General features: G+C 35.8%; 1 protein-coding gene across 1 annotated transcript; it reads left to right on the forward strand.

The window, feature by feature from the left end:
* Positions 1 to 995: 995 nt before the first annotated feature.
* On the forward strand, positions 996 to 5,042 carry LOC113314459 (zinc finger CCCH domain-containing protein 25-like). Its single transcript, XM_026563250.1, has 4 exons — positions 996 to 1,278; positions 2,274 to 2,383; positions 2,517 to 2,704; positions 4,223 to 5,042. The coding sequence occupies exons 1-4, from the start codon at positions 1,106 to 1,108 to the stop codon at positions 4,826 to 4,828; spliced, it is 1,077 nt and encodes a 358-aa protein (XP_026419035.1). The 5' UTR covers positions 996 to 1,105; the 3' UTR covers positions 4,829 to 5,042.
* Positions 5,043 to 14,737: the final 9,695 nt, after the last annotated feature.

Here is a 14,737-nt window from a genome sequence, read left to right on the forward strand (position 1 = left end):
TTTCCATTAAAAAATCATTAAAAGGTACTAATCAAGGTTAAATTCTGTTTAATTACTGCTTGACTTTTTTAATTTTATATCATTTAATTCGTCGAGAAATGAGCGATTTAATCTTTCAATTGAAGATCATCAGTAATTGCAAACAAAAGCTTACTGAAAACGAAGGTGTTTGTCATCACGCACTATCGATTTGGCACCATCAAAGTTCTTCATACACGAACATCTGAAAAAAAATATGCCGCATGATAAATCGATCAAAAACTTGGTTGTTAGTTTGATCGACCATGTTGTGACAACTATTATAACAAAACTTTGACAAACTAGTTGCTTCACTGAATATTTAACAACAATTTGTATTTATAAAACAAGAACGCCTTATTGAACCCATTCTACAAATTCATAATTGGCAAACATGATAACAATCAGACCCTTAACAAAGTTATGAAACCCATGCTTACTGTGACGTTGAACTTTTTCTTATGGATTTATCTAACGATTGTTCCTAGCCGGCTTAGTTGTTTAGGATACCCTAACCACGAATGTTAAACTTTCTTTCTTATGGATTTTTTCCCTCAAATAAGGAAGGAAGAAAAGATGGGAGGAGATAAGACAGGGCGAAAAGATGGGAGAAGGTGGTGGCGGTGGGTCGGAGATGGAGTAGAAGAAATGGTTGGTGCGTGAAGATGAAGAAGACACAATTTGGAGCTTAGGGTTTTTTTAAAAGTTATTGGAGTGGTATTTTTATTGGGTGTAAACAAAAAGTCAAGAGGTAATATTTAGGAAATTTTAAAACTTTTATGAGTGGTAAATAAGATTAACAGGGGCGGTAATTTATGTGAGTGGCAATTAGGAAAAGTGTGGGTGGCATATAGGAAAAATCATGGATCATTAACCAGTTGTCGGTGATATGGGCTTGGTCTTTCTATCGGGCTTCAGATATCCCGAGGTCTCGACTCTCGAGGGCTGTTTTAATTCTTATCTCTCCGCACCGTTCAAAGCCGAAGGAATTTCTATTTGAGAATTTTGGCCATTTTTACTCTATTTCTAGGGTTCTGAAATTCTTCTTCTTCTACTTCTTCTTATTGTGAGTTTTGAATCAGCATCAATGAATCCCTTAACACTAGTAAAACGTATTCAACAGATAAATTCAAAAGAAGCAGCTCTAGGTATATCAGATGATGCTTCATGGCATGCTAAATATAAAGAATCTGCATATGTTTTTGTTGGTGGTATTCCTTATGATCTTACTGAAGGTGATCTTCTCGCCGTTTTTGCACAGTAAGTAGTAATTCACTTCTCCACTTCTTTTTTTCCTTCTAATTTTAGTGCCAGAGTATTATCAATGTGGATATATAAGATTCCATGAAAATTTTGATTTGTTGCATCTGTAATCAATGTAGTTGCAAACTCTTATGGTGATTATTGGAGGTTGAGAAATCTGTAATGAGATATTTTCTATGAACAGTACAAACCTAAAAAATGAAAAATATAATTTGTAGGGTTTCACAAAACTTTTCCCCAATTTTTTGTTTGAAGGAATAAACTGAATTTTTTAAGAACTTGGATCTGTGTGTTCCTTTTAAGTAGTCAGTGAGAAAGAGAATGGCTGGGTTGAATTAACTACTCCCTCCGTCCCACTATTAAGTGACCTAGTGTATAACTAAGTTATACACTAGGTCACTTAAGTTATACACAAGGTCACTGGGTTGAATTAACTAAGTTATAACTAAGTTATACACTAGGTCACTTAATAGTGGGACGGAGGTAGTATATTTGTAAACCACGAACATGGTATTTTAAAGAATCATATATCATATCATATATAGAAGAAAAAGCAGGGATTAATTATAGATGAGAACTGAATTTGTTTTCCGGAGGGAGGCATCGCTGATGTATTGACAAGAACTAGAAATTCTTGAGAGAAGAATATGTAGTTGTTACTTGTTAGTCGAGAGGGGAAGTGAAAAAGGAATTAGAGCTAAGAGAGATGGAGTGAGTGAGAGAGTGAAAAGGAATAGAATTAAAAAAAAAAATACTCAAGAAAACGTTAAAGTATGTTTTCTATTTGCGAGTTTAGATTTTAAGTTTTGTAAATTTATTTGCGAAACACACACCACCCGATATGTTTTCTATAATGTTATGTATTGTTGAGTTTTATGGTACAGAAAACAGTATGGAGAGTTTTATGTTATGTACACACTCCACTGTATTTCCATTCCGTTTTATGTGATAAAAATGAGGAACTTGTTTTGATTTTCATTGATAATTTTCAGGTATGGAGAGATTGTCGATGTTAATCTTGTTAGAGATAAAGCGACGGGTAAATCGAAAGGGTTTTGTTTTGTTGCATATGAAGATCAGAGAAGTACAAATCTTGCTGTAGGTTGGTGCTATTTCAGATCCTTTCTTTTAGTTATTTGGAGATGTTTAAGTTAAAATATCAGTTTTGTTCTGATTTAGAGTGATAGGTACAAGACTGTTAGGTACCAGTTCTCTGAGTTTTTTGTTTCTTATAGATAACTTGAATGGAGCTAATGTTCTTGGTCGCATCATTCGGGTTGATCATGTTACAAAGTACAAAAAGAAAGAAGAAGAGGATGAAGAAGAGGAACAGCAGAAGAGGGAGGAGCGTGGTGTATGCCGTGCTTTCCAAAGGGGCGATTGTAATCGTGGAGCTTCGTGCAAGTTTTCACACAATGAACAAGTAAGGAATTATATATACTTCTTTTCTGTTTGACACTGATGCAAAATGATCATGTTCCTCAAACTAATGGAACTAAGATATATCCGATAGAAGTATCTTGTTAACTAGTATGACCCTTATAAATTTGTGTATGTCCTGACCTTGTAATTGTAGGATCGGAGTCATGGCATCATAAGGTCAGGACAATATGCATGTGTCGTCTGGTAAAGTAGGATGCAATTACACCTATCAAACACCAATTGAGTTACTGAATAGGAACATGTTTCGTTTCACTGAATGTTGAAAATATTACTATGCTACATGACATAGGCTGTTTGGAACTTTGCAGTGGGATATTTTGTAGTTCCAAACTGACCACGTGACCAAATTGCTCCACGGATTTGCCTCTGTGCCCTATAATCTTAGATTCAGCTCCCGTTGGCCTGGAATAGATTTATTAGGGGCTAAGGTCTGTTCCTGGCTACGCTGAGAAACATAGAAAATGCTACTTGAATATTGACGTTCCTTGTTCTTTATGCACATTGCACGCCTGGTGCTGAATTGGATTCACAAACACGCTCATTATTGGTTAGGATGAGGACTGAATATATGAGCTCAATTGCCAATTATTTGTTGCTCATCTAGTAGATCATGCATAAGCAATTTAATTTGTTTTTTTAGCAAAATTATATGCTTTTTTTTCTATTTGGCTCACTTTTTTTTTTTTTTTTTTGAATTTTGAATAAAGTTGTTAAGAGATCATTAAACGCTGGTACTTGCCATAGATTAAACTGCACCCTGAGTTGCCATACATTAGAAAAAATTAAGAAACTAAAAACCCAGCATGGCATACATGATTGGACTCTATAAGAGCCTTGTCAAATCAATGTGTGGCTAATGCAGTAATTGAAGTACATGTATTCAATTGAAACCTTGACATTGACTTAGGTTATACTAAATAAATTTTGGTGTTAACATACAAGTTGGGATGCTGATAACATTCAAGCTTTGGTCGTGGTTGGATATCCAATATTTCTTTTTTGTCGCCTGTTAAGGGCAGCTTCTCTTATCAATTAGCTGGGAAGGTGATATTGGTATAATCAACAGATAGACACTGTATAAAGAGAACTCACAGATACAAACACTTTGATGTAAAACCTTTCTCAACCAGATATCAAGGAAAATTATCCACAATTGACTGGGAATTCTTTTTCAATGATACCAGAATCCGCAGATATAGTATCCCATTCCCCATGTTTTCTTTCTCACACGCGTCTTCATCAACTATGTTCCATAATATCAATACGACGTTTTAAGTTCTGATTTGAGATTTACAATATTTTGCTTACTTTTATATAGGAACAGTACTAATATCCGTTCAATCCAGTAGCATTCATTCATGCTACACCATGCACGTTCACCTACCTTACTAGCCTGTGCCATATACATTAGCATGTTGCCTCTTGCTAATATATACACTGTCTTGAAGGTTTCACATCATGATCTTGCTTATTCACTTCATGTAATTGCCAAATACAGAGAGCTGCGAACACGGGTTGGGGTGTTAAGGAAGACAGCGGTGCAAGATGGGGAAAAGACAAGTACGATAGTTCATCAAAGGGCCCCAAAAGTACTGGCAACATATCGTCCGATCGTCACACAGAGCCTAAGGGAGGGTTCTCAAGGTTTAGGTCAGATGATAAAAACGGGAGACTACCTAGATCTGAGGAGAACGAAGGGAAGAAGAATATCTTTGAGAAACAAATTGAAACTAAACCAAGAGATCAGGATAGGCGAAGCAATGATAAAAGGTCAGAGAGGTATGAGAAAGAAACAAGTCACAAGGACTTGGACAGGCGGCGGACTGAACGGTCTTCAAGGCACGATTCTGAATTGAACCTGAAGGAAGATCGTGATGACAGAGGAAGGCAGGAGAACTCTGGAAGGCGTGATTCAGAACCAAGTTATAAAGGTGACCGTGAGAATAGAAAGGAAGAAAGATTGGGAAGACATGAATCAGAAAGATATCAAAAAGAAGATCGGCACCACAGGGAAGATGAAAAGCGACCAAGGTATGATAGAGATTCTTCTTACCATCACAGGAGAGAGGAAACTGATACAAGTCAGAGGAGGTCACATAGATAAAATGGTCCTTTAACAGATGATGCCAGTTGATCAAGAATGTCAGGTAAACATTAGGTTTTTTTTCTTAATCATCTACATGCCTGAACTTTGTATCAGTTGTGATATCGTATTGGTCTTACATTTGATGAGACTAAAATGTTTTCTCCCAAACATTATAACATATATGAGCTCATTGTAGGCGTACCTTTTCTACAATATTACCTGATTATGTAAATTATCATCGAGTCTGCTTATTTCTGCATTTTGATTTCAAGTTTAGAAATCAAATGTACAAAAATTTTGGGGTCGGCATTTACGTTGCTCATTTGTCAGGTTGAACTTTAAAAGGTACTCCAATAGTTATGCAGTAAAACTGTAAAACTAAAAATGTATGTGCCTAACAGTCTCTCGCTTTTGCTCTTTTAGAGAAAGAAAATAAAATATCATACTGGATCGGTGTGGGTTGGTTTATTTAAATGAATAAATAGTGTCACGATATTTTTATCAAAGCAGAGATCCCTTAGTGGGAACCATCATCTTAAAAATTGTAATAGTATAATATTTGGTCGATGACTCGATAATACAATGTCAAACCCAGAAACTAAACCAGATCTTGCCTCCTAGACATTACCCAAATTGCATCGTTTATCCAAAAATTAAAAAATAGAAGGGATTATCAGAAAGCACTGAAATGAGCAAACTAATGGAGGATGATCAGGATGATGAGATACAAACCTTCATCAAAGTATGGTTTTATGTTGTGTTATCATTAGTTTATACCTATTTCATTGTATCAAAATTGATCCCAAAAGGATTTCTTAGATTGGTTTTTCTTTTACCAGTTTTCTATCTCTTCACAATTCTTCCATTTTCCCTCAATTCTTTCCATCTTGGTGCCCCTACAGCTTTTTATCTCATTTGGCTTGGAAATTTCAAACTCCTCCTCTTTGCTTTCAATCTTGGCCCATTATCCTCCACCTCCACTTCAAGATTTGATCCATCAAAATCATCTGTACTTTTCATCTCATTAGCTTGCTTTCCCATCAAACTCAAAGAAAACAGTTCAAAACCAAAAATCATCAAAGAACATATTCGCATAAACATTCAAAATAAGAACAAATTCTGGAGAAACCAGTATCTGATTTTAGGCTTAAAAACTTTGATTTTATCTGTTGTGGTCAAAATTTATGATTACAGACAATATGTGAATCCGAATGCAATCTTGGTTATCTACTGCTTACATCTTTACTTTGGTGCTGAGGTCGTTCTAGGCATAAGTCGTGCCATAGCTAAAACCATATTAGGCCTAGATTTGGCACCAGTGTTCGATCAACCATACCTTTCAAACTCACTCCAAGAATATTGGGGTCGTAGATGGAATCTGATGGTTACCAGTATTCTACGGTCTACCGTATATGATCCTGTATGTCGTATTTCTACGCCTACACTTGGGAAGAAGTTGGGCACATTATCAGGGACATTCCTGACTTTTGTGGTCTCCGGATTGATGCACGAAGTACTGTATTATTACCTGACACGCGTACATCCTACCTGGGAGGTGACGTGGTTTTTTGTGATACAAGGCGTGTGTACAGGTTTGGAGGGAGTAACTAAGAAGTCGTTAAATAACAAGTTGCAGTTGAATCGATGGGTGTCGAGGATTTTGACTCTGGGGTTTATTAGTGGTACAGGGTTTTGGTTGTTCTTTCCACAACTCATACGTAATGGTGTTGATATAAAGGCTATAGGTGAGTATGGGATAATAGTGGAATTTGTCAGGAAGAAGATGCATCTTTAGCTAGAAGGTCTATTCTTTTATGTATGATGTTTGATTGTAGATTAATCTTCAAAGCTCTTTGTATCCAAAAGTTCATTTAAATTCGTAGTCCATTTACAGTTCTTTAAGCTGCACAACTGGCTCCTGCTATAAGAATTGGCGCTGCGACTGTTTTGTTGTTTTCTCGTGCTTATTTCATTCTGTGTAAATACCAACGGTTAACTTCAGTTTTGGTACTCTGATAATGTTTTTTTCTGGAGCAGCACTAGTAAAACATTTCCATGTTCGGTTGAGAGCTGTCCAATACGCTTATTTATAACGCGTTTGGATAGCAGAAGCAAAAGAAAGAGTTAAATTTTCGACTTCTAGATTATTAATCTTATACGTTCTACGTACTCGTTCCTTCCTTCGGTATGATCTTCGTTTTAGAAAAAGTTATAGTCTCTCCAACTGTGAAAATAAAACAAATGAAACGGCCATTGAACCCACAATCCTATAACTATATTGTTTTGGTTAGTTTTCCTGTCCAATGACAAATTAAACGAGGAGAGTGCATTGCAATCAATTGACATTCTCTCCTCTTGTATTGGACGCATCCCATTGCAAATATCAAATATCTTTCTTCTGTTTTTCTTGTAATCAAATGTAACAAGTTTGTGTCCCGATCAGGTGAATCAGTTGTCATTTCGTGTTGTTGACGAAAGGATGACCGGTGAAAATAGGGTATAATTAACGAGTTTCCGATAAATTCTTGACGAGGAACAAAATTTGATGCGGGCATGTGGGATCATGAGCTATAAAATTAATGGACCTAGAGACTGCAATGAATGATGTCTCTTTATTTATGTCACCTGTACCTGATTTGTTGAATGGTTGCTCTCAGTCTTCCTGAAATGTCTTGTAAGTCACCACTGATTGCAGTAGGAATATTTATGGCAACACCTGACACTTGTTAGCTGTAACTGATCAGCAAGATCGACACCAAGAGAAATATGCACAAGCCTCAGCTTCTTTTATCAGCAGTATATTTATGATACTTGTACAACACAGCCTAAGTACCCTCAGGCCCGGCTCTGCCAGTTTTCTATCCCTTCACAACGCTTCCTCTCTCCCTCCACTCTATTCATCTTGGTTTTCCTGCAGCTTTTTATCTCACTTGGCTTGGAAACTTCAAACTCCTCCTCTTCTGTTTCAATCAGGGCCCATTATCCTCCTCCTCCTCCTCCGCCACTTCAAAAATTGATCTATCAAATTCACCTCTGCTTTTCATCTCATTAGCTTGCCTTCCTATCGAACTCAAACAAAACACTTCAAAAACAAAAATCAAAGAAAACAAAGTATGGAGAAACCAATATCTGATTTTAAGTTTAAAAGCTTTGGTTTTGTATGCTGTGCTAAAGTTTTATGATTACAGAGAGTATTTGAATCCTTATGCAATCTTGGTTATCTACCTATTACATCTTTACCTTGGTCTTGAGATCACTCTAGACATGATTGGAGCCATAATTGGAACCATTTTTGGCAAAGATTTTGCACCACACTTTGATTAACCATACCTTTCAACCTCACTCGAAGAGTATTGGGGTCGTAGATGGAATCTTATAGTTACTAGTATTCTACGGTCGACGGTGTATGATCCTGTATGTCGCACTTGTAAGCCAATAATTGGGAAGAAATGGGAGCCATTACCAGGGGTGTTCCTGACATTTGTTGTGTCTGGATTGATGCATGAGGTACTCTTCTATTATATGACACGCGTGGATCCTACATGGGAGGCGACGTGGTATTTTGTGATACAAGGCGTGTGTACATGTTTGGAAGGAATAGTGAAGAGAGTGTTAAAGAACAGGTGGGAGTTGAATCCATGGGTGTCGAGAATTTTGACTGTGGGGTTTGTCAATGGTACAGGGTTATGGTTGTTAATTGCGCAACTCATACGTAATGGTGTTGATACAAAATTTATAGGTGAATATGGGATTATGGTGGAATTTCTGAAGAACAAGCTGCATGGTCTAATCTTTTTCGCGTGATATTTGATTCTAAATCGGAGACTTTGTTATCTTCTAATTAATCTCTTTGTTTGTACCCCATATAATAAAACTTTGTGAACACGATCGAATTATTCGCGAGTACTGGCTAATTGTTATCAGGCCAAGTTAATTATGAAGTCTTCACCGAGGACGATTATTGTCAATTAGCCAGCAGTACGGTGTATGTTTGTGTTTGAAGTTTTACGGGTTTGTTTAAGATGAGATGCAAACCTTCATCAAGGTATGGTTATATGTTGTGTTATCATTAGTTTATACCTATTTCATTGTATCAAAATTGATCCCAAAGGGATTTCTCAGATTGTTTTTTATGTTACCAGTTTTCCATCTCTTCACAATTCTTCCATTTTCCCTCAACTCTTTCCATCTTGGTGCTCCTACAGCTTTTTATCTCATTTGGCTTGGAAATTTCAAACTCCTACCCTTCTCTTTCAATCTTGGCCCGTTATCCTCCTCCACCTCCACTTCAAGATTTGATCCATCAAAATCACTTCTTCTTCTAGACTAGTATTACAAACAATAAACCTTAAATTAAGAATAATTTGACTAAAAGGGAAGATTAAGAATAATTTGTATCCAATAGAGAGTGTTACTTCTTTTGCTTTTAGTGCCTCAACATCAAATTCAGTGAATAATCTTTGGCAGAGGAGGTTGGATCACACATCAGATTTGGTCTTACACAAGATTGCTTCCTCATCTGTCATTCAACCGTATTCATCTACTTCTTCTTGTCTCTGTGAAGCATGTCAGCTGGGAAAGAATCATAAGTTGCCTTTTCATTTGTCAAACATGATAACCAAATCACCTCTACATTTAGTAGATTGTGACATTTGGAGGCCAGCCCCAGTTGCAAGCTTACTTTGTAATGACTCGTCCCTCCACCGACACTATTCCCACTTAGCCACTGCGGTTATCCGGCAGTGTGGGATTTTCAACAGGCATCGCTACGGATATCGAGCAGCAACTTCCCGAGAGGTCACTCATCCTTGGATTGCTCCTGTAGCGCCCCCTAAGCTAGCAGCTGACTAATCCAAGAGATTAACTAAATAAAGAGGCACTAAGGATCTAAAACACAAACATAAACATTTAATTAAGAATCAGCTATAAAAACTTAACCAAAAACTAGCCCCGCTCAGAAATATATATACAAGAACTCCTCTCGAGTGATACATATACAATAGTCATTTGGTTTACAGATACAATATACAATATAATAAACACAACAGAAGTTAACTAACTAACGAAGCTTTCGCCGCACAACTCTGATCTGTCTCTGAAACTGAAAGTGGAAAAGGGTGAGCACAGAGTGCCAGTAGGAATAACATTTAACTTTAAAGAAATCATGAGCAAGATTTGGAAAATAATTAATGTTTTCCCAAACCTCAAAGTGACTAAGTCACTGGAATGCACAAACATGCATATGGACAAACTCCCTCGTTAAACAATGTATAATATGGTTGTGCAATTCCGAACTCGCAAATCCACACCTAATCGTACATATGGATGTCGACAATTCAAACTGTCGACCGATATAAGCATAAAAGCTGAATTCATGTAGATATAAATGTGAAGGAGCGTATCCGATATACCACATGTGGAAATTCTCATTTCCCATAACAATTCATAATGACATACCTTACAAGTCCTTTCCATTTCATGAAAAGATTCAAAGAATCGACAGAATTATCATAATGCAGTTTATATAAAGCATGGAATGCATGACAGACAATGTATGAGTTGATAAACATAAACTTTTGTAAAAAACAACAACAATGGTTTCAAAAGAGTTAAAGTATTCCCACCTCTTTTGATGACAAGCCGCACCTACCTCGAGATCCACGATCCACTGGTTCATCATTTGAATCGATCGTTGTTAATAGACTAACTGTTAATTACACAAGAAGTCTAAGAACCTAGCCAAAATGACTCATACAAGATTCATACAAGTCTAACTAATAATTCTAGGCCCATTTATTGTTCTACACCTTTCATTATCTATCTTAACAAATCTAAGGTTTACTAACTCGATTAGATTAGTTCAATAGTCTATCAGCCCAGTCTTATGAATGTCTACAACTTTGTAGAAGATGCCAAAGTCTAATTCGGACCACAAGAGGTCGAAAACATCTAATTAAGAAAACTACCCCAAGCCCAAGTCCACTAAAGTCAACTAACAGTCATTAACGGTCGAACTAACAGTCAGAGGTCAAATAATAGTCAATGTCTAAGGTCGGGTCAAAGTCCAGGTTCAAATAGTCAAAGTCTAAATTGGTCAAATTGGGTCAAGGGTCAACTCAGGGAAATAGGTGAGTCGACTCAGTATACAAGACTGATTCGGGGTTATCAAAACAAGGCCCTTGCACAGGCCAGAAGCTGGACTGCACCTTAATGGTGCATCACAAGACTCGACACACTCTCTAAGCTCAAACTGAACAACCATTGCTCCCTACCATTGTCTCATTTCCAACTCTACTTCATTAACACCTCAATTCTAAACGCATTCATTTAAAGAAAACTTTATAACTCAAATAAAATTACAAGCTAAATTTACCTGCAATTGCAGCTTTAAGCTTTTCACAGCAATACCTAACTAAAATCCTACAACTACCATCTCAGTTACACCCTTCCTGCACATTACAACATCACCACAGCCAAACTCAGCTCAACAACACCAGCAATACTGCATACACATTTCAGCTCCCTAAATTAGACTGCAACTTCAGTTCCATAAGTAACTGCAACACAATCTACTCAACCAACAAAACCCATCCATCTGCAATCCCATTCCTGTATATACTGCCTACACCACGAGTTGTATAACAGTCCCTTATCCATTAATCAAAACTTGAACATCTGTAGTTCATTCATTCATTTAAAGTTCAACTACAATCCTCACTGCAACAATCAACATCCTCAGCTTAGATCAAGTAACAACCTGACAATCCACTCTTACCAGCTCAACTGCAATACCAGCAGGCCCATAACAACATCATAAACTTCTCTACCAGATTAATTTTACCACCATTCTATGAACACCAAACACATAGACCAACCCACACCCATGATTCTTTGCCTTAACATCACTAATGCCAGTCGAGTAAAACTCAACTACACTCCCCATATAACCTTAGCTGATTCAATTTCAGTTTCATCACCATCTCTATATCATTCACACATGCAACAAGAGTACAAACATCTTTACCTAATTCTAATTCCTCAAAACAACTCCATTCCTGTATCATCTCAATATAAAATCATATCATATACATATAACAACCGATTCATCCATTCCATATCTGAGTTTCATTTCAACCACCTATGCTTTATTCTAATCATTCATCTAAATTTACGATTTCATAACAATCACATAAGTTCAACAACAGAACGAATTAACTTTACCAATTTCTTTGAGAAGGATAATAATTACCTCAATAGTCTCGGACCTGCAAATGAATTAGATTCTTATGAAGTTTGATTAGATTTGGATACCTTCATCTTTTAATTCCTCATTACCAATTCGACCAACACATCTAATATTCGAATCCATGAACCTCAAAACTCTGTTTCATCAAGAACCCTAAATCCAATCAGCTTCCTCAATTTCATCCTCTGAAACTTAGCTTCATCTGTCACACAACTTTAAATCCTCAATTCACCTATTACCCATCTCAAACTCATCATCTTAGAACGTCACTTTCATTTTCCTTGACTTTCCATACAAACCCTAACTTTCTCGATTCACCACTGAATCAACATCAGAACTTTAATTCAACTACAACCCTTCTTCCCTTCATCGAACAACAACTCGATTAATCTCTCAAATCACCTAAGAACTCGAATTCAATCAATCAATTCATCTTTAACCCACGGAAACCCTAACTTCTAACTTACAACAGCATCAACATCTCTTCTTCTTCTCATGATCAACCAACATCAACACCACCAATTACATAATCTTCTGCACCTCCTACGATCACAATAATCTGTTTAACCTCTCAAAACATCTCACTCTCGCCTCACAGAACAACGACGAGAGAAAAGAAAGAAAGAACGAGAAGAATGAAGAAGAAAGAAAAATAAGAAAGAAAGAAGGGAATATGAGTTTATCTGCTCGATCTGCGGATAAGACCCAAGATGATACTATTGCAACTACGCGCTTCGCTAAGGGAAGACCAAGTTGGTCTATTTGTGAAAAGATTATTTTTCCCTTCTAATCAATATGATGATTAGTACTTCTTCGTCTGGTCCGAATGACACGTTCGAGTAATCCATTCTGCATAACTTCTCGAGTTCTATCTAACGGTACTAGATTCGTATCTAAATCGTTGTTAGATTAGTTTCTAATAATTAACGTTCGAGTTACACTAATCGAGTATTTATCGGCTAAATCATCACTTGACCGGTCTAATAGCGTTGACGAGCTTGAGGGTCCTTACATTCTCCCCACCTTATATCATTTTCGTCCTCGAAAATCAAGCCATTCTTCTGGTCTTCAAAAACCTCCCACCTTAAAGAATAATCCTATCTCCTATCTAAGCGCAAACAATGAGAAATAAAGCACAAACCTATATGGTTTCTATAACTAAAATTTGTGGCTCTGGGTTCAATAGACTAGTTATATCAAATAGGGAAGTCTAAGCTCTTTACACTAACTCCTATTTTGTAAAATAGGTATCTCTAGTTACAAGGAAGAATCCTACAAATCTTTCTAAGTGAAATTATATCTATCGGGTTCCTAAAGAATTATACTAAACTTCTATGATCGGTCATCTCTGAATGCAGTTGCCCTGTCAAGGTTGGCCATTCCCAAAAATGGCTTCCTACGAACAGAGAAAACACAACCTTCACTATTCCCCAATGCTGGATTAATTAAAATTAATTTATTAAGATTAATTAGTCTCAAAACTTTCATCGCAACTGGTGTAAGTCCGATAAATTTATTTCGTAGAATATATGAATAGTTTACATCATTTTATGCAATTTAATCATCAAAATTTATTTTATTTTATTTTTATTTACCGTTATTATTTAATTATTTTATCATTGTAAGTAATCCAAATTTCATTCACGTCAACTTATAATATCTGATATTTTTAACTTTGTTATAATACCTTTATATAACTTTTCCAAACATAATCTACTATAAATTTCCTACTAGCCTAATTATTCGAATACTATTATCAATCGTATTATTATTTTCGGTATTCTTAAATTGATAGTTCAGTTGGTACACTAAGCCTTAATCTTCTGAATATAACTCTACATTCGCATAAAGATTGATATTATAAATTTTATTTATTCATGTCGAGTCTATATACTATATCGTGTTAAATATTGGCGCTGATAATTTAACATAATTTAAATTTGTGTCTGCATAAAATTGTAATATATATCCTAATAATCTTTAAATTTTGTTATTAATGTGAAGTATCCTATTAATATACGATTTTTTTTTTAATTCTAATATTACACTAAGTATCCAAATACTATTATTCTAACTGCTCTTAGAAATATTATTGAGTCCAAAAATATTATTAACATTTATGTAATTATAAATTGTTCACCCCACGCATAAATAAGATACTCAATAAATTTCTATGTGACTTTGAAGATCTATCAATAATACTAATCTCACCTTTTTTTCTTCTTCTTCTGATATTGGATTGTTTACGTGTTCACACATTTTTAAACTAATTACTTTCTAGTCTCTAATAGCTACGGTTACTGGTGTACCCTACAAATTTTACTTTAATACATAAACAAGTAACCAAACAAACAAATCAATCAAATAATTCTTTTAATTATTGATAGCTTTTAGTGATTAAGATTTATCTCACAAACCCAACCCACTTCTAAACCAACATTGTAGCGCCCCCTAAGCTAGGAACTGACTAATCCAAGAGATTAACTAAATAAAGAGGCACTAAGAATCTAAAACATAAACATAAACATTTAATTAAGAATCAACTATAAAAACTTGACCCAAAACTAGCCTCGCTCAGAAATATATATACAAGAACTCCTCTCGAGTGATACATATAAATAGTCATTTGGTTTACAGATATACAATATAATAAACACATCAGAAGTTAACTAACTAGCTAA

Source organism: Papaver somniferum, chromosome 9 (assembly GCF_003573695.1).
Source record: "Papaver somniferum cultivar HN1 chromosome 9, ASM357369v1, whole genome shotgun sequence".
NCBI lineage: Eukaryota > Viridiplantae > Streptophyta > Magnoliopsida > Ranunculales > Papaveraceae > Papaver > Papaver somniferum.

Bases quoted from the DNA above. Each gene is read 5' to 3' on its own strand.
- LOC113314459 (XM_026563250.1), top strand. From the start codon at position 1,106: ATGAATCCCTTAACACTAGTAAAACGTATTCAACAGATAAATTCAAAA. The intron at 1,279-2,273 runs GTAAGTAGTAAT...GATAATTTTCAG, and splicing joins CTTCTCGCCGTTTTTGCACA to GTATGGAGAGATTGTCGATG. The intron at 2,705-4,222 runs GTAAGGAATTAT...TGCCAAATACAG, and splicing joins AGTTTTCACACAATGAACAA to AGAGCTGCGAACACGGGTTG.